A 19,918-nucleotide genomic window follows, 5' to 3' on the forward strand; every position below is an offset into this window, starting at 1 on the left:
AAGTAAACAAATCTCACATGACGCTGACGTAACGTGACGTTTCGTTTTTTAATTCGCCCATCACGCGCTTCCCATGTGAAACTACTCCATTACGGCTCCGTGTACAAAGCCACGCCGCCGCCCGTGAAGCCGTTCAAAATGAGCTAAAATGGCGGCCCCAGAGCCTCAGTTTCCAAAACAGGAAATCAAGTCGCTCACGCATGCGCACACACTTCCGTAAGCGTCGGCTGTTTTTGTTTGTGCCAGCGTCTCTAACCGAAAGTACTCAACGTTCTCCTACGCCGCCAGACGAGCAAAACGGCGGATTTGGTTCGCAACCGAGCTTACGGTGATCCACTATGGGTGTCTCTTCGAGCACCGAGGCAGAGAGGGAGCCGCTTCTCTCGCCGCCGCACGCCGGGGCGAGAGCTCCGCCGCCCGCCAACAGCCGGGTGTACGGCAGAAGATGGCTAGTGCTTAGCCTGTTTTCCCTGCTGGCCCTCATGCAGGGGATGGTGTGGAACTTTTGGGGGCCCATCCAGAACTCCGCCGCCCACGCGTTCGGCTTCACCAAGTCCGACATCGCGGTGCTGGTTCTTTGGGGTCCGGTGGGCTTCATCCCTTGGCTGCTGTTCATGTGGCTTATGGACAACAGAGGTAAGCTCGAAATATTAGTATGTCGAAGAATTCCATTATATTAAGCGTTTGACTTTAGTGTCATGTGAGTTATTGATTTGATACAACGTTAACAAACATTGTTTGGTAACATTAGACAACTAATACGCCAAATATCCTTTCTGTTTATGTAGCCTCAAAGTCATTAAAATTATATTTGAACTTGTTTGGGCTGGCACTTCTCGGATTTACGGTTTAAAGCAGGGGTCACCAACTCCGGTCCTCGAGGGCACCTATCCAGCATTTTTTCAGTGTAACCCTCCTCCACTGCACCTGATTCATAGGATGTGCTCATCAAGAAGCTCTGCAGGAGCACCAAAATGATCATGATAATTTGCATCAGGTGCAGTGGAGGAGGGTTACACTGAAAAAATGCTGGATAGGTGCCCTCGAGGACCGGAGTTGGTGACCCCTGGTTTAAAGTAAAAATAAAGTACCAATGTCAGAAGTATATCAAACTACATTTGCCCTTTTTTTTAAATCTAATGACATACGTAAAACGAAAATACGTTATTCCGTTCCAAAGAGTCCAAATTTATCGCAGGAAACGGCGACCAAAACTTTAACTGGAAATATTGATCTTTTGTTCTAGGAAAGGATTCTAGCTATGGGATACTGCACATTTACTTTCAGATATGATAGCAAGTACAATAGAGCCTGGTATCACATATATTGATTTCAGTAACTATACCAATACTGACAGACATGACTCTAGGTAAAATATAGGCTTGAATCCCAGATACCTGTTGTCATATACACAAAAAAATGTTTATATCTTTTGTCCCGTGACTCAATTAAAGCATAGTGATATCGCACATGACCTTATAAATATACCAAGCAAAATATAGGCTTATATTGCAGACATTTATGTCAAATGTACCCAATACCACTCATTCCGTTATTCACTATGTTAATGCAATTGGAGGCTACCTACACAAATGTAAAACCATTCATAAAATTCAGCCAATATCGCCTTTGTTTCCTGCCAAGTAGTGACAGACGATATTGCATAGTTCATGAATGATAATATGCCAAGTTAAATGGAAAAAAAAAACACTCTTAACACGTATTGCTGTTATTATTGTGATACTTTAAACAAACTTATTCAACGATTCAGATCCAAAGAGTCCAAATGTACCTGAAGAAATTGCTATCAAAAGTCTAACTCTAAATATTGATCTTTTGTCCTAGGAAACAATTCTAGCTTGTGATACCGCACATTTGCTTACTGATATGATAGCAAGTACAATAGAGCCTGGTATCTCTGATATTGATGTCAATACCAATACTAACACACATGATGCCTAAGCAAAATAAAGGCATGAATCACAGATACATGTTGCAATATTCATACAAATTGTTTAGCTCTTTTTTCCTGGGAATCAATCAAAGGATTGCAATATTGCACATTAGCTTATAAAGATGATACCAAGCGAAAGATAGACTGAAATCACAGACTGTTTATGTCGATCTAGATACCCTATACTACACATTTCGTTATACAATATGGTGAGTCATTTAGGCGTAATTTTAAAAATATTAATCCAGAGAGAGTAGTAGTATTGTAATTGTCACATTTTCCAAAAAAAAAGTGAAACGTAGCTGTTGGGACCTCATCCTGAGTCAGGCGGCCGTGTGACTCATTTGAGGAATTGCATAACTCTTCTTCACGTGACAATGGATTCAGTTCAGACAAGTGAAATAAGAAGACACCTGACTGACAAGCTCGTCAATTCTGTATATTCGTCATTCAACTTTACCGCGAGTGGACTTGGTCACGGGGCCGCATGTGAAATTGGCTCGGTATGGGTGTTGTCAACCTTGTTAAATTCCAGACAGCTCTGAATTGTTGGCTATGAGTGACAGACACATGCATTGTGCATGCATGCATTTGTCACCCGCAGTGGATGAGAAAACAATGAAAAAAATGGTAAACGTTGTTATCAGGATTTGTATTTTAGCAGTAAACCGTTTTGTCCACAAATTTAAGGGGCATCCACTTCTGAGCTTTGTCCGCCGTCCTGGTTTGACCTACAGTATGTGAGTGTATTGTTGGAATGCCAGTAAGTGCTCCTTGTGGTGCTCAATGGTCTTTTAAGTTATTCCATTCTGTTCAACTTGCCAAGAAAACTAAAAAAGAAAGGGGACCTATGAAAGCCTTAAAGGTAGCTCTGACCTCACCATTAGTATTCTCGCTATAAAAAAAGTCTGCTAGGATCTAGTTTACCTAGGATCTGATTAAATATTTTGCAAATAACCTTTGTATAGTGGTTCTCAACCTTTTTTTCAGTTATGTTAAATCTGTTTTCAGCTAAGTACCCCCTAACCTATACAAAGCTTGTTTCATGTTCCATTCAATTCACTCTTACTTTGAAATTTGAAAAGAAAAATCTATTGTTCTTGTCATGACATTAACATACATTCAATTAATTTTGCAGACACCTGCAGAATTCTTAGGAAAATACTATCTTTTTCTCCCAAGTAGTGACGAACGATATTGCACAGTTCATGAATGGTAAAATGCCAAGTTAAAAAAAAAAGGAGGTGCATTGTACCCTCTGAATATACTTCAGCAATCGAACAAAAACATGATGTTTTTGGATTAAAGAATTCCTGGGAAATGGAAAAAAAAGACTTGTCTCTAAAATGGCCGATTTCTTCAATGTTTTCAAGTTTAGCTCCATTAGAATTTATTTATTTATTTTTTTTTTGGAGGGTGGGTTACCATGATAGCCACCTTCATCTCACAATATGGAATCCGTCGTTACTGGCTAAAATTTCCAAACATTGGAAGGATCCTGAATAGTCCAAGACGACTAAAATGGCTGCGTCAGTGTAAATTAAAATGGCAGACTTTCCATGCATTTTACTGCTAGGGTATCAAGCCTTTTCTTTTGTGGGTCAAGTTATAAATCCTACTCATGGGAAATCTTCTAGAAGTGAATTTTCCGAAAGGCTATCAGAGGAAATTTGAGAGAGTCTCCCAAATTGTGTGACAAAATGTATCACTTCCACATCAAAGCTAGGAAAGACCCAAAATGAGGAAGTTGGGCGTTCCTCACATGGTTTGCAGCTGTTGCTGACGAGATGGCAACATGGTCAACATGCTCTGGCTCGTTGGCACATCACGTTAAGATGATTCACTGCCTACAACTACCCACAAAAAAAAAAAATCACGTATGGACATGTTTGGCATCTTTACGCCAAAGAATCATGAGGATGTAATGAGAAGATGCATGATTTTTTTTTCTTGTGACCATGACCGTTTTGGCATCCTGCAGGTCTTCGGGTGTCCCTGCTGCTGTCAGCCTTTTTAATGCTGCTTGGAGCGGTGCTACGGAGCATCCCGCTGTCGGACCTGGTTCTCCGGCGCTGGTAAGAATCCTCCTGTTCTTCCTTTATCTCCATTGCTATTCACTAACTTTCATACTGGTAGCATAGGATTTGGTCGCATACATTTTCGGAGGAAGTTCAGCTGGACCCTATTTGCTGATGTTTGGTTGTCACAATTTGCGGACCCTGCGGGCAGCATGGCGGCCGAACTATTGCTTATCAAAGTTTGCCCGTACAAACAGTTTTATGATTTGGCTGAAAAGGACTACAGTGACCTAAATACTGTAAACAACTCCTGGGAAGCATGCACGCTGGATAGAGATGAGGAGTCTGTTTAAAAGAAAAAAAAAAAAAGCTTGAAAGACTTTCAATCTACGAGGATTCTCTACCTCTGTTATAGATTATTGTTGTGTGTATGCTGTAGATTCTATTTACTCACAGAATATGGGCTGACTGCGGAGGAAAGCAGCACAGAGTATAAAGTGCTGCAAAACGCGTGCCGGCAAGATTCCGCGCCTATGCTTTTCTCACCCCCAATATACCATACTAGTTGTCAATTGAGACCCATTTCGAAAAAAAAACCCATTGGCAAAAAAATTGAATAAATTCAGTTTGAAATGATCAAAAATGACATTAGGTCACAGTGTGGCACGCTTTCCTCCAGTTGGTGCTCTGACGGCTGCCAAGGCGACTTTGAGAAATGTAACAGCGCCGCTTTTTGTTTTGACTTGTTGGTCGATACGCTTTAAAGCTTCTTGTGGTCATCACCTACTTGGAAGTTCTATCGATTTCTGTTGCCTACTGTGGCCTTTTCCATAAATAATAGAGCAGAATGGGACAATATAAAGCCTTTATGAGAGTGGGGACAAGAGACACTATCATATTCATTATGTGACAAACAATGCGGGTAGCCGAACGTGACATGGATTTTTGGTGAAGGGCTCATCGCTACAGTGAAGGTCCAATCATTTCATACTGTGAGTAATTAAGATAATAAAGCAGTAACCCCGCCCACCAAGCAGTCAGCAATGGGCCGTTCTTTTTGGGCCAGCTGAAGGTCAAGCGGTGGAGGTTCCACCCGCTGCCGCCCCAGTGCATGATGGGATTTACCTCAGCTGGATACGAGGACAAGATGGCCTTGCGGCGGCGGGTCGCTAGATAACAATCGGAAACGCTGACACACTTAATTTGCACGCTAATTGTAAACGAGTAACAAGTATTAATGGAAATCACGCTACCAAAAAAAAAAATAGCCACAAAAATGCAATGCATATTATAGTGTACTCTATTTTTTAAAATATTTTTTGAGGGATTATTTTTGGCAGTTTTTCTCTCTCCATATTTTGCAAACATGTTTGCATTTTTGTAAAATATTTTGCCCCTCTCTTCTTGTTATTTTCCATCTATTGTGTGCTTTCCTAAATAATTTTGTTTGTGTAATACTTTTAACTTTTGTCAAATAAAGCCCAACACTAAAATCTACGTGCAATGATTCTTTACATTTAATATTTTCTTATTTTGCTCTCTAAAATTACAGTATTTTTCATTTATTATTTAGTATTTAGTGTTTTTTATTTAAATATTTATTTATTATTTATTTATTTCTAAAACGTATCCTATTGTGGTTGTGTTTGATTTTTCTCCCTTCATATTTTTGTTCTTTCTCAAACATTTAATTTGATATTTTTAGGTAATTAATAATTATTTTTGTAATATTTTCTAATAATTATTGAAGTAGAAAGTTTTCAATCATTTGAAGTGGGACATTTGTTGCCAAAAAAGGCAGCAGTTAAAAAAATATTAAAAAATCCCCTTTCCAGTATATTTTCTAATATGTTCTAAATTGTTAATTTTCCTGTAATATTTTGCCATTCAAGCTCCTATACCTTTCAAAACGTTTTGAAAATATAAACATACATGACAGGATTGTTGTGTATGGGTAATGATCACCAGTAGATGTCACTGTAACAGTGACAAAAAAGCCAGCGTGAAGATCCATAGCCATAAGTTCCTTCCAGTCGAAACCTTTTTTTGTTTGTTGGCCTAGATACGGACCTTGATGCAGACAGCTTAGCGCTTGACACTTTATGACTTCATTCGCACCCGCGAGTCACTTCGTTAGGTGCACCACTGCACTCGCTTGACATGCCATTCGTCAAAGGTCAAACCTTGAAATTGCAAGGCCAAACAACCCTCAACGCTATTTTAACCTTACTGTATGTCTTTCACTACTAAAAGCCAGTTTTTATTCCCAAAGATGGCTCATTTTGAAATCTTTGTGGCAGGTTAATCCACGGCGGACAGCTCCTGAACGGTTTAGCCGGTCCCACCATCATGAGCGCCGGCCCCTTCCTGTCCACCACGTGGTTCGCCCCGGACCAGCGGGCCACAGCCACGGCCGTGGCCTCGCTCTTCTCCTACCTGGGCGGGGCCGCCGCCTACGTTGTGGGACCCCTGGTTGTGCCCGCTCCCAACGGCACCCAGGCGGCGGGCCACCGGGTATCGGCGCCGCCGCCCGCTTTGGACGGCGCCATCCGAGAGAAGATCCAGCTGGTTATGTGCGCAGGTACGAGCCGCCGTTAGATCGACAGCGCATCAGTCTTCTCATGGCGCCAGTGGACAAATGCGATCGATGTAGCACGCGCACCAAAAAAGAAGGCAATTTGGTTTTCCCACGTGCGGACCGCTGAAAAATAATAACTGGATTGTTGGCAGTGTCATGCTTAAATGATTTAGAAAATTAAAAGCATGTGGCGCACCCGTAAGACCGAGGCTGAGGTTTGTTCCTCTTTAATTCCACGTCACTCATTCAACCTTTTAGATGTTGGCTCTCTTCTCAGCAAAAAATAAAAGTATACAAAAAAACTTCTTGCTGCAACCCCCCAAAAACAAAACAGCTGCCTCTCAAACTTAACAAAAATATCGTAAAGTGTTTTTTTTTTTTTTACCCCAATTGGAAAACTTCTTTAGCATTAAACTTAAAAACATACACTAATGATTAATTCAAAAGTGGAGCATTTTCAACAATTTGTAACATTCATTTACTTTCATAAATTCTAGACATTTTCTTGTAAATAAACCTTTACTTGGTAGAATAGGTTTTTCGGGTTATTTACTGTACAACCTAGAAGGACCAGACTGGCCCACAAAAATCTGCATATAATTGCCGCACAGTATAAATGCTCATTTTTGACCACATTTTATTCTCTTAATATTTTTGTGTTCTCTGTTTCTATATTTTGGTCTATTATAAAAATATGTATAAATACGGGAGTTGACCTCAAACTTCGAGTTCCAAAACAGCATGCTGTTAATGGCGGCACATATTTAGTGATTGAACGGCTTTATTTGCTGTGGAGGAGCCTCCCAAATGTTGGTGTCCATCTGCTGTCCCTCCAGAGCTGGCCGCCATCGCTGCACTTTTTGTGGCCGTCCTCATCTACTTCCCCTCACGGCCTCCGCTTCCTCCCAGCGTGGCCGCTGCCAGCCAGAGGCTCAGCTACAGGAGCAGTATCTGCAGACTGCTCAGGTGACACACACACACGCACGCACGCACACACTTTTATTCAATCGCTACATTCACACTTTTTCTGGGTTAGGGTTAAATATACCCCCAATATTTTAAATATTGAGTATTCAAAAAAATCTCTTTGTGTTTTTTTTTCCCCATTTAATAGTTTCCTTTTTTCCCTTAGAACTTTCTTTTCTATCACTTTCAAATCTCTGCTGCATAGTATAGAATAAAGTGAATAGTACGAAGCCTAGTGCCTGTTGAATTCAAGTGAATCTTTAACGACGCCCCTCGCCATCTGCTCAGTCCTAATCAAAGAGACTGCCGCCTTCCCCTCCAGATTAATTACAGTGCTATGATAACGCTCCATGTGGGTCACATGTCGCTTCACCCTAAAGACACTGCCGACACGCGTAGCCCTGAAAAAGGTTTCAAGGGCTGCTTTTCCACCAGGAAGCGGCATTGCCCCCGGTTTCGGCAATGGATCAAAGCGACGGCGCCCGTGAAGAAATACCTTCACTGCGGACCCGGTCGGCTCAGAGCTTTTGGATGAATGAGCGAGTGATCCTCATCCTTCACAAAAAGATAGGCCAACTTATCCGGGCCATCCAGCTTGGCCGCCGCTGATAGGCAGCCTTCCAGGCAGCTTTTTATCTCAGCCAGACAGCATCAAGCTCCAAGCGGAGGATTCAGGCATCTATATGCGCTAGGACATAACACAAATGCGGGCCTAAGCTACGCTAATTCAAGAAGTTTACCTTGATATTGGAGGAACAACGAATCTAGGGTGCGTTGGTCAACTGAGCCAACAATGGCTGGTTCATAACACACACATATATATATAATCTGTCGTCTGCGCTTTGAATCGCTTATCTTCCCGTCTTCAGGTATTTCTAGAGCTGTGACGTTACAGAAGCCATATGAATAGGTATTGCACAGCGGTTTCGTACTGAGTTAGCACGCTCTGCTGGTGAGGTTAGTTTTCTGCAGGTTCTTGTGTTTTGAAATCTCTTTTTTTAATGAAAAACCTCAATGAGTATTCTGTGTAGCGCATGGGAAATCGTGCAGCATTTCTATGGCCTAGCCGGCTTTCTGGCTATTATAACGTCACTTCCTGGCTATTATAACGTCACTTCCTGTCACTACCGTCATCTTCCAAGATCTCGAGCCCCACCTCTGTGGGGCATCCCGACTGGCCTTATCATTTTGTTTCTCTCGTGTTGCTTTTGTACATTTCTTGGACGGTTCGGGCCAGTTAAGTCAATCTCGTTGCCTTGTACTTGTGCTGGTGTAATTACAATAAAGGGCTTCTTTTTCTTAAGCTTCGGTAGGTTTGGAAACACTCGGAATGTGTAATTAAAACATAGTCATTCATCACAATAGTGTTGATGGCTCTTTAGAAGTGCCATGTATGTATTATAAAAGATATTAAAGATGTAAACAAAACATTTTAAAAGACCTAATTGCTCCCTGACCCTTAAACAAGCCGATGCTAGTTGGCCGCTAGCTAAAGCAAAAACCATGACATGTTTCGTTCCGGTGAATTCGGACGTGTCATCAGCTAAGTGCATTTTGTCCTTGACGGACCCGAGTGGCGATCAATGCATCACCGTGACAAGGTTCAAAGCTAAAGTGATTACAGCGGGGGAAGGTGGGAGGCAGGACGGGTGCGGCGGGGGTCTCATCAATCCCGTAGCTCGGGGATGTTTGCGTCTTTGATTAAAATGAAACCATAACTTTACGCCCCCTGTCGTGACTTTCCGCCACGTAATTAAAACTCTGCGGATGCCGTCGGCCGCAAGCGATCGAGGAGCCGTGGCTCGTTAGGCCAAACCGGACCGGGCTCCTCTCGGGGCAAATGTCCGACACCTGTTTGCTTTCAGTCAGACGTCCATCAAGCGTATGTGCTGACAAACCGTTCTCCATTCACCATTTATATTGACTTGACATTTTGGGCTCATTTTGTCCACCGTGAGCCGACCCGTGAAATAATCTCAAATGTGGCCGTTTTGACCTGAGGCGGCCATTTTAGGCCTCTGTTATTTAACGGCAACTTGAAGGGCTGGCTGCTCATCGGGAAAGGGCTCGTGTAGCTGTACGCTGCTGATTGGCCATTAGTGGTTAGCGTTTCAAAGTTGAAGCGTCACATGAGAAGTTTTGAGCGCTTCAGGAGGCCTTACGCCGGCCGTCCTCTGGCTTGTCCCCATTCCTCTCGGGATGCCGAGCACCGACAACGGGGTCGGCGGAAGGTCGCTGGAAACCAAAACAATGAGAACTTGTGTTAGTGCTGAGTGCGTGTGTGTGTGTGTGTGAGTCAATCTTAGAGGAGTGTGTTTGTTTGAAACAGTGTGTGAGTGCATTATTCAGTGTGTAAGTGTTTTTGACTGTGTGCTTGTGGTATAGTTGCTGAGAATGAGTTAGTGTGTTTCTGCGCTAATGCATCTGAGTGTGCGAGTGTTTGGTTTTACGCGTGTGTTTGCATTTGTGTGAATAAGATATCATTAACAATCAAAATTAATCCATTTTTTTGATAATCTTTTAACCATTTAAATAATTAAAATTGTCCATATCATTAGAATTTTAGCCTCTTGATTTTTTTTATTTACATTTCAATGAAAACATAATTGAAAATCAGATTGATGAATTAATTGTTTAGAGACCTAAAAGTGTCCAAATCCTCAGAATTTCAGCCTTTTTTTGTGTTTTATCTCATTATTGAGTGTATCTTTTAGACCTGCGACAATTAATGATTAAATCAACAAGATTAATGCATTTTTTGATCATCTTTGAACCATTTACATACCTAAAATTGTCCATATCCTTAGAATATCAGCCTCTTGATTTTGATTGTACAGTTTAACGATTAATGAATAAATGATTGGAAATCTGATGTTGAATCAAAACGAACATGTAATCTACTTTTATTTTGGAAAATAATTACTCACTTTCTTGCGCGCTTTTCTAGCTGTTATGGACCATCCCAAGTACACAAATCCTATATTTTTGTCGGTGCATTTTCTACACTGTCGGTTTGAAAGAAAATTTCCATTTTTTTTTCATTCGACATGCGTAATCGTCAATCGTGGTGAAAGAGAAAATGATCGTTAGTTGCAGCCCTCGTGTTGACAGCTGATTTTTGACTATTTTTGTGTGATTTGGTTGTGTATGTGTGAGAAGTGTGTTTGAGATAGCAAGCGTGTGTGTGTGTGTGTGTAGTTCTTCTGGTAAGCTGAGTGGATTTGAGCATCTCCACAAGCCTGCAGCTCACCAGCGTTCGTTGCCTAAAGCTGTTTGGCTGGGCCGGGACAGGCTACCGGCTTTCATGTCTTATTTGTACACTGTCTCAGCGCCTAAATTATGGATGTGATGTATCTGCCGCAGCCATCTTCAAAACGGAGTCACATATATATATTTTTTTCTCAGTTCTCCAGGTTTGCCCACTGAAGGAAACGCAGAAGTGGGAAAGTTTGCTTATTGTGTGTGTGTGGGTTTTTTTTTGCATGGCTGCGATTTCAGCTGGTGCTCAGCATCTCTTGATAAGATGGTGATGATTGTGTTTGTTTTTTTTGGTGTGTCCTGTAGTAACCTCCGCTTCCTGATGATAGCCCTGGCCTACGCCGTGCCAACCGGAGTGATCGCCGGCTGGGCGGGCGTCCTTGACATGATCCTCACGCCGGCCAATGTCAGCCAGGTACGCACGCACACAAACATGCTCAGATGCAAGTCATGTTTGTCTGACAGATGGATGCTCATCTGTGCAATATGCCCGCTTCCTCCAGACAAAAATTGTAGTATCTCATCCTCCCAATGTTTACGATTGAATTTTCAGCGGTTTAAAACATTGCCATCGTAAACGTATTGTTTTTCTCCCCTCAAAATTCAGGACTGTTTTTCTTTAAATAAAAAAAAAACATCTTAATAATACCTGTATTATGTACAGAGGAGGATTAGGGCCATTGAAGAAAATAAAACAAAAGGTTTTTATTGAATTCAAATTTTTTTTCTAAGAATTCTACCTTTTAAAGTGTGAATTCTGAGGTTAAAAGGAGAATTCTGACTGTATTCTCTAACTCACATAAAATATTTGAAGAGGGATTAGGTTTATGCGAGGACAAAAAAGGTTGGCGGATTCTCTCTTATCGCAGGATTTTGAACTTTGTTCGTGGGATTCAGAATTCTGACTATTCTCAAAAGAAGAATATAGTAAGAATATAGTAATAAAACATCAAATAAATAGTCACAATTCTGAGAATAACGTAAATTTTCTCTAAAGTCAAATTTCTGACTTCAATTAAAATTGCCTGTTTTTAAAGTACAATACTTTATTTATTAAGTAAATACTGTATTATGATACACTTTTTTATATACACGTTATATACACTGGCTTCATATATATATATATATATATATATATACAACACTGCATAACACACAGACTTTAGTTTTAATGAAAAAGAAAAAAAAAAACTTCATGATGGCTGCCTGCCTGAGGCTCTTTCTGTTTTGGTTTTTTTTGGTCACAATGTACGGTCATTGCTCGTTGCGCGCCACGTTTTCCATCTTGCCGTTCCCCTCGGAGGACAGTTTGCGAGCCAAGTGCTGATCCTCTTCTTTGTGCGTGCACGCGTCTGCGTGCGTGCATGACAATACCGCAACACAAACCGCCTTTTCCGCTCCGTTTGGCGCACTCGAAATTTCAATAGGCTGCTCACATGTGGGAACGCTATTGGCACCAAAGCCCAGATATGATCGTTTCTTTTCTTCAGCATTGCGCCCTTAAACTGGAAACTGGTGATTTATTGATGTTTGGTTATGATCTCCCCTAGTGGGTATGAGTTATTAGACTTTTATGGTTTATGGAGAGCCATTAAACTTTGCAGCCGAGCGCTGCCCAGGCGCGAGAATAAACATTCTAGTACTTGGTAAATTATCATCATCTGTCTAATTTGCGTAACCTAGATTTTTTTTTTTTCTAAAATGACCAAAATATGACCAGTGCAAAGAGTCTTTCAATGACTTCTAGAGTCGTTTTTTGTGGATGACTCACAATAAACACGTCTACCGAATTTCTCATAGACAGCAAATTACACATTTAAAACAAAACGGTAGTCTGCCTGCGACTTTTCAGACGTGGCTTCTTCAGAATTTTTTTTTTTATAGATATTCCCACTCAGCAGCTGAGTTTTCAAAGCAATAAACGAAGGGCTGTCACTATTAAATATATATTTTAAGTGGCTTATTCTGTCTATTTAATCGATTAATCAAGTAATTGCTTACAGTTTTACCTTGCATTAATGTGTATTGACGAACCAATTTAAAACTTTTTTTTGTTGGTCTACTCATGATGGCTACCGAATAGCATGTTGTTAGCGAAAGTAGACCTAAGAGGCTTCTAACAAACGAGCCAATCAGCAAATTTGGTGCATTTCAGAGTGCAGTCAAAGCCCTCCAATGGGCAATTTATTTGCCCGTAGAATAACACGGAAAGCAAAGTCAAGGGCCCGTTCCAGGTTTCCTCCGTCCATTGACATTGTCCGCTTGAAAATATTTTCCCAGCCATCAATTTTATTGCCGTTTCCCGGAGCGCGGCGCAGACAGCTCCCCGTCGAGGTGCAGTTCATATTGAACGCGGTCGCCTTGAGCGCCTCTCGGATGTAATTACCTCGACAAGCTGCGGCAAACGTGTTCCGCTCGGCGCGCTTCACATCAAACAGCTTGTACCCAAACACTGTTAACCATGACGGCAGCCTTCAACGCCACTGGTGCCGCTTCAGTCAGGCAGGACCCGCCCCAACCCCCCTAAATTGTTATTATGCCCAACAACCTTTCCCAAGCAGGAAGTTGACTTTTTAAAAGGTGAGAGCAGGGCGGGCGAGAATGAAGTTATTCCGAGCCGGGACCTCTTTGGGCGCTCGTTCTGCCCGCGTTTGTGTGACTCCATCCCGAGTGGATGGGTTGAATGTGTTATTGGGATTGTTTGTGCCGTTGCCTGGGGCGAATGCAATTACACTTTGGCATCCTCGCTTTGGTTCTCGCAGGATACATTTCATAAACTCGATATATTGTCGCCAATTGTAATGAGAGGTGTCCCGACAATAATTGCTCATTGTTTGATGCGTATCCCCAGTAGGACGGGAAAACAGAAAAGCACTGTGTCAACCGTTTGAAATAAAAGTTGGATGCTTATCGGAGTTTTCCCAAAAAATCCAAAACACCTTAGGAAATTGCCAAAATGACCAAAAAGTGGCCACTTCAAACCAAAATGGCCAACGTCCCGTTTATTTATAGACACCGACTCTTCTAAGACTACATAAAAAAAAAAAAAAGTGAATCGGGTATGTTGCTAGTGTTGAATTCTCTGAAAATTCGGACACTGAAATGGCTAAAAGGAGTTAACTTCAAATCAAAAATTGCAACTTCTGGTGTCTTTTGAGGAATGGCTACTTGAGACGTTTGTGGGTCCACTCGATATTGATTAAAAAGGAAAACCGAATCTCATTGCAAAGTAAAACTCTCTTTGGGAGTTTAATTTGCAAAAAGACTCAAAGGACTTCCAAAAAATGACCAAATTGAACCGAAAAGACCCTAACCCAACAAAATCAAAGCACCCCCTTAAATGACCAACAGAGCTGAAAAGATCACTTCCACTAAAGTAGCCAACTTAGCATCGTTGCTATCGTAGCTTCTTGAGCTTTTTGTGTAATGAAAATGCCTATCAAATTTAATGTTGCTGTGTTGAGTTTCCAGAAAATTCCAGGGACTCCTACTCATTCTCAAAAGCCTAGCAGACTTCCTGTCATGACGTGAAACTGGCTTCAAGGGCTGAATTTCAAAACTAATCAAGTTTTTAGTGTGTTTCGATGTCCTATTTGAACAAAATAACTGACTTACCTTCGTCCTCCCCCTCAGGTGGACGCCGGCTGGATCGGCTTCTGGTCTACGGTCGGCGGCTGTGTTTTCGGGGTGGCCATGGCCAGGTAAGCCGTTGGAACGCTCACTCTCTCTCAATTCCAACCCCAATTTAAACCCCAATACTTTTTTGAAGCCTTAAATAGAAATTCCCATGCCCTTTTGACCCTAACCCAGGCTTGACAACCTGACAAAATTGATTCATCTAAGTAACGCTAGGGATCCATTTTAGGAGCAATGTCATCAATAAAGGAAGTCATAACGCGCAGTTCAATGAAGTCAACTCACGCGGACAGCGAGCGCATCAAACCGAGCGCGCCTCCATCAGTTAGCCGTAAGCCGCTTTGGATTTGGGGGATTTTGGGGTATTGATACACGGCCTGATCCTCTCAGCAAAGAAGTCAGGCTTTCAAATGAAGCCCGTGCTAAAAAGCTCTCTTGTGCTGCTCATGTTGTTGGGAACCAATCTGAGGCCTCGACTACTTTTCTTTTTAAATCGGCTGATTAATCTTTTATCGGCGTTTCATTCTGCCAAATGTTGGAACCGGCATCAAAACATCCGCAGCGGTCGGAACCTTGTTGTGCCAACGCTCGCGAGCGTATATTCTTCATCTTCTGAAAAGAAAGACTAGTTTTACAAAACATTTTTGCAAAACATCCGCAGTGATTTTTTTCTGGCTAAAACAGCACTTTTTAGTTAGCCTGGATTGTGAAAAAGTCAGCAGTAGGACTCTTTTACTTCTATTACACTGCATTTGAAAAGTACTTGCTAGCGATTAGCGCCGGCGCCAACATTAGCGGCTAGCAACGGCAAGCTGCACCGGATGCTAACAGCGTCATTGGGTAGCGACACTTAACTGCTCCATATAGGCTGGCGAGAGCCAGCAGAGACATGCGCTGTGTAATATACAGCACCAGTGTAATTAGGTCTTTTTTTTTTGTCTTGAGCATTCTTGATTAGCTTAATTAGCAATGGAACTAGTGCATCAAATAGTCCGTATGGATTTTGGGAAGATAAAGTTTATTTGAGGTTACTGTCATGCATAGCATGAACACTTGTTGCTACTCGAGGTTGAAAAAAAAAACCCTCTTTCTGTATTATACTGTCCCCGGTGGCCAAGATACACGCAACAGGAAGCACAGCACATTGTCAATGGAACCAAAGCACACATTTTGTCAATAATGTATGTTTTAGTGCATTATTGAATATTGCAGTGTTATTTTTGTATTCAATGGGAATTGAAGTGAGGTATCAAAGTACGATTTTGGCCCCTAATAAATAACAATAAACAACAGCTTAAGCGGCTCTATTCCAAAAGTTATTTCGGCGGAAACGTGCTTTATCTTTTCTGACACAAATTCATGGGACATATTACTTCTATCTCATGATTAGCTTCTTTGGCAAAATTCTTAGTTCCTTATCCTTTTTTTTCCCCTTTCCTCTTCGGTTGGAGAGCGGCGTCTAATCCTCCGCTCGCCGACGTCCCCCGGAGGAGACGAGCTAGCCGTCAATGAGTTACGAAGCACAAAGAGAGAAGCGAGCCCAGGCGCTCTCGCAAGAAGACGAGCGGTGGCGCTCGTTTAATGACGGGAGAAATTAGGGCCGGGCCCCTCATTCATTTTTCACGCTTAGTTCCAGTTTATTTGTCGTGACAAATTCAATTACTTTTCAGTTCCATGTATAACTTTTGGAAAAGCATCTAAACCCCGGTTTGAAATCCGAACCCATTGTTTGACGCCGTAATCCGGTTTTGAAAGCCTTCTTTGAAATCCCGACCCCGACGTATACAAGCCTATGTATCCCTTGCAGATTTGCCGACTCCATTCGGGGCATGCTGAAGCTGATTCTGGTTCTGATGCTGGCCGGGGCCTCCTTGGCCTCCACCTGGTTCACGCTCACCTGCCTCAGCAGACTCACGCACCTCCCCTCCAACGCAGGTACGCCTCGGGAGAGTCAGTCGGCCGCCGAGCGACGCCGACGCGTTGTTTTTTCCCCCCCCTCCCGGCAGCCATCTTGTACACGTCGTGCATCCTGGTGGGCATCTTCATCAACAGCAGCGTGCCCATCTTCTTCGAGCTTTTCATCGAGACGGTGTACCCGGTCCCCGAAGGCATCACCTGCGGCGTGGTCACCTTCCTTGGCAACCTGGTCACCGGCCTGCTGCTCTTTTTCCTCACCTTCTACTGTACAGGTACGGCACCGCCTCCTTTTTTTACCTCCCTTTTTTCTCTCACCTAACTGCGTGTTTTTATCTTTTAGCTTCTGATCTTTCTTCACTTTCCCAAGCTACTTTGCCTTTTCTCTTACTTAACCCAATTTCCTCCCTTCTTTCCTACCTACCTATGAGTCTTTCCTTCCTACCTCCAGTAACTAGCTCCTCATCTGAGTCTCTCCTTCTTAGCCACCTACCTACCAAGCCATATACCAGTCTTCCCTCTCCATCCTTCCTTCTTTTCTACCCACCTACCTATGTCTCTTTCCCGTTCATCCTTTGTTCATGAGTTCCTTCCTTCCTGGTTCCTCTTCCTTACTTCCTTCTTTCCTTCCTGCCTTTCTTGTTCCTTCCTTCAATTGCGTCCTTCCTTCCTGTGCTTGTTGTTGCTCTTTCTATCTATCATTCTGTCCATTGTCTGTCCTTTATTTCTTCTTCACTGGTTCCGTTTTTCACTCCTTCCCGTCCCTTGTTTTTTTCCTCTTCTTCTACCAACCCAATTACAAGTCTTTATCTCCATCCTTCTTTCTTTCCTACATATCTTCCAACCTATGAGTCTTTCCTCTACATTTGTCTTTTCTTTCTTTCTTTCTCTTTCTTTCTTTCTTTCTTTCTTTCTTTCTTTCTTTCTTTCTTTCTTTCTTTCTTTCTTTCTTTCTTTCTTTCTTTCTCTCTTTCTTTCTTTCTCTCTTTCTTTCTTTCTCTCTTTCTTTCTTTCTCTCTTTCTTTCTTTCTTTCTTTTTTTTCTTTCTTTCTTTCTTTCTTTCTTTTCTACCTCCCTATGGGTCTTTTTCTTCCTTTTTTCCTTCCTATTTTCCTTCCTTCTTCAGTACCCACCTACCCGTCTGAGGCTTTTCCTTCCTTCCTTCCTTCCTTCCTTCCTTCCTTCCTTCCTTCCTTCCTTCCTTCCTTCCTTCCTTCCTTCCTTCCTTCCTTCCTTCCTTTTCTCCTTCCTACCTACCTACCAATCAATCTTATTTCTTCCGTTTTTTTCCTTCCTACCCTCCTAGACAAACGTAAGAGGCTTTAAACTTGCTCTCCTCCCTAACATCCCTCTCCTAATTACCCCCTGATCCCTCCCCTCCCTACTGCCACACGAGTGCAGTGCTTGTATTAAAAAAAATCCCCCGGTTGACACCTGACTGCTCTTCACATTTGAAACAATCAAGCCGCTCCCTGACCTCCCCCGCTCCGGTGGCCGCGGTCACGCTCGGCCTCTCCGCTCTCCGTCACGTGATCTGCCCCCCGGCAAACCCAGTCGCCCTTTCCTTTGCCCCCGGCGCCCTTTTATTCCTCGCGGTTTAGCCGAGCGTGTCCACGCGAATAAAAAGCGGCTCTACCTACCTGGTTTTCCTATCTTACTTATACCTACTCAGCAATTCTAACCAACCTCTTCTACCAATCTACCTGCATATTCTACCCACCTCTCTACGCTCTACATACTTTTCTTCTTACCTACAAATCTTTCTTCTTTTTTCTAGCTATGTATGTATGCTGCCGACCGAGGCTTCCCATTGTATTTCACTCTTTTCTATCTGGTCGCAAAATCTTTTTTCGTTGTTAACGGTGTTCCTCGTGTGCGTTCGGTCCTCAGACCTGTCCTGGCTGAACTGGTGCCTGACAGCCTCGTGCGCGGTCAGCCTGGTGCTCATCCTGTTCTTCCGCGAGTCCTACGACCGCCTTTACCTGGATGTCTTTGTCTCCGTTTAACGGGATGGACACAAAATGGACGCAGACGGGACCTTTTTGTTGCACAAAACTGGCAGAGGAAAGAAAAGGGACTTACAGTTTTTTTTTTTAATTCAAAATTTACCTTACGCAGATGACTTCACTTTCTCTTTCCAGGCGGCCATTTTGTACAACTGACGGATGAATTTCAGACTCCCACAAAATGGACACCGCCACTAAGGCGCCAGCCAAATGAAATACTTGTAGTTGTTGTAAATATGTTATTTTTTTGGATGTTATAAATGTGTTATGTTTTAACATGACCCTGCGGAGCTCTGCATTTGTTTGCTCGTTTTACAGACCTTTTAAAGGTTATTTGGGTCATTTTTCTTGTGCTTTTAGGATAACTCTACTGTTTACCTCCAATTGAAGAAGGATAAAAGGGAAAAAAATAAAAGAACTTATTGATATTTTTACTTTGAGCCAACCTAACTTTCTTTTCCTATTTTTTTTACGGTTTACTTGTGTATCTCAAGGCCTTTTAAAAGTTATTTCCGTCACTTTTGTTGAAGTTTTAAGCTAACAATGCCAATTTTGTTTTTGTTTTTGCAAGTAGACTCTGCGGGATGCTTTCATGGATGTATTGTAAAATCCAAGCGAGTGAATTCAAGGAGGGGACAAAGGATTTTGAAAGGACTTCTAAGCATGATTGTTTGCACAAAGCGCTGCAACGGGAAGCTTTTTGTTTTTCCATCTTGTACAGAAATGTTTGTCGTCATGTACTTCTCGTAAATGTCCTCGATGCTCCGTGTGGGAAAACTCTCCAGCACCTTACTCTTGGTATTAAAAATGTTTTATGAATACCCAAGCTGTGATGAGTGCTTTTGAGGGACCGCGACAGGTCACCAATCAAGTCATTAAACAGAACGGCCCTCCGTCATTCGCGTGTTCAAAATGGAGACAAATATAACAAGTATAAAAACTGGAGCGTTGACGTTGAGGTGTGGAGTGAGCGTAATCATTCATTAGTGCGAATGCACTCAGCTGTGAAAATACGACTTTTTGTCTCCTTTCAGAAACATAAAAAGTCCATCATGAGGTTGGCGTAAGTCACAAGCGTGGGGGAAAAGTGGCACTATTTGTCCTAATGTGACATGCTGAGTTTGGTTTAAACTTTATTATATTGTGTTTTAACCCCTAATTTGGAAGCATAACCGTAATTTGAAACCACAGCAGTAACTTAGATAGATGAACTATAGTTTGAAACCCTAATTTAAAAGCCTAAATGTAATTCCAAATACCTCTCCAAACCGGAACCTTGTTTGAACCCCTAACTCCAAACTGTAGTAGCTAATGATACGATTTAAAAATAAAAAGCAATAAAAAGCAACCAAGTACCCAAGGTGTTTTACAAAGGAACATATTGGAAAAAAAGTACATGCCTTATTAAACGTGAAAAATAGCCTAACATAGTAAGGCTTCAAAAAATGCCCTTGTAAGGTATTTTTGGGTGTACAAAAATGACTATGTATAGCAAAGCCCTTTTATTTTTTTTCCTGAAAAAACAACCCCATTTTTTTTCAGTCTTGCAGTATATTTTTTTATTGAACAAAATACGTATAGTAAGTAC

At 42.0% G+C, this 19,918-nt stretch overlaps 1 protein-coding gene across 1 annotated transcript; it reads left to right on the forward strand.

The window, feature by feature from the left end:
• The first annotated feature begins 217 nt into the window (after window positions 1-217).
• slc49a4 (solute carrier family 49 member 4) lies at window positions 218-19,151 on the forward strand. The gene is made up of 9 exons (XM_088416030.1): window positions 218-636; window positions 3,936-4,029; window positions 6,273-6,553; window positions 7,387-7,516; window positions 11,081-11,189; window positions 14,408-14,475; window positions 16,218-16,345; window positions 16,417-16,599; window positions 18,215-19,151. The coding sequence occupies exons 1-9, from the start codon at window positions 339-341 to the stop codon at window positions 18,328-18,330; spliced, it is 1,407 nt and encodes a 468-aa protein (XP_088272156.1). The 5' UTR covers window positions 218-338; the 3' UTR covers window positions 18,331-19,151.
• Window positions 19,152-19,918: the final 767 nt, after the last annotated feature.

This window comes from Hippichthys cyanospilos, chromosome 5, assembly GCF_059441005.1.
Source record: "Hippichthys cyanospilos isolate Australia breed blue-spotted pipefish chromosome 5, RoL_Hcya_1.0, whole genome shotgun sequence".
Classification (NCBI taxonomy): Eukaryota; Metazoa; Chordata; class Actinopteri; order Syngnathiformes; family Syngnathidae; genus Hippichthys; species Hippichthys cyanospilos.

Excerpts from the sequence above, each read along its gene's own strand:
- slc49a4 (XM_088416030.1), top strand. The coding sequence starts at position 339 with ATGGGTGTCTCTTCGAGCACCGAGGCAGAGAGGGAGCCGCTTCTCTCG. Across the intron at positions 637-3,935 it reads GTGGCTTATGGACAACAGAG|GTCTTCGGGTGTCCCTGCTG; the intron begins GTAAGCTCGAAA and ends GGCATCCTGCAG. Across the intron at positions 16,600-18,214 it reads CCTCACCTTCTACTGTACAG|ACCTGTCCTGGCTGAACTGG; the intron begins GTACGGCACCGC and ends TTCGGTCCTCAG.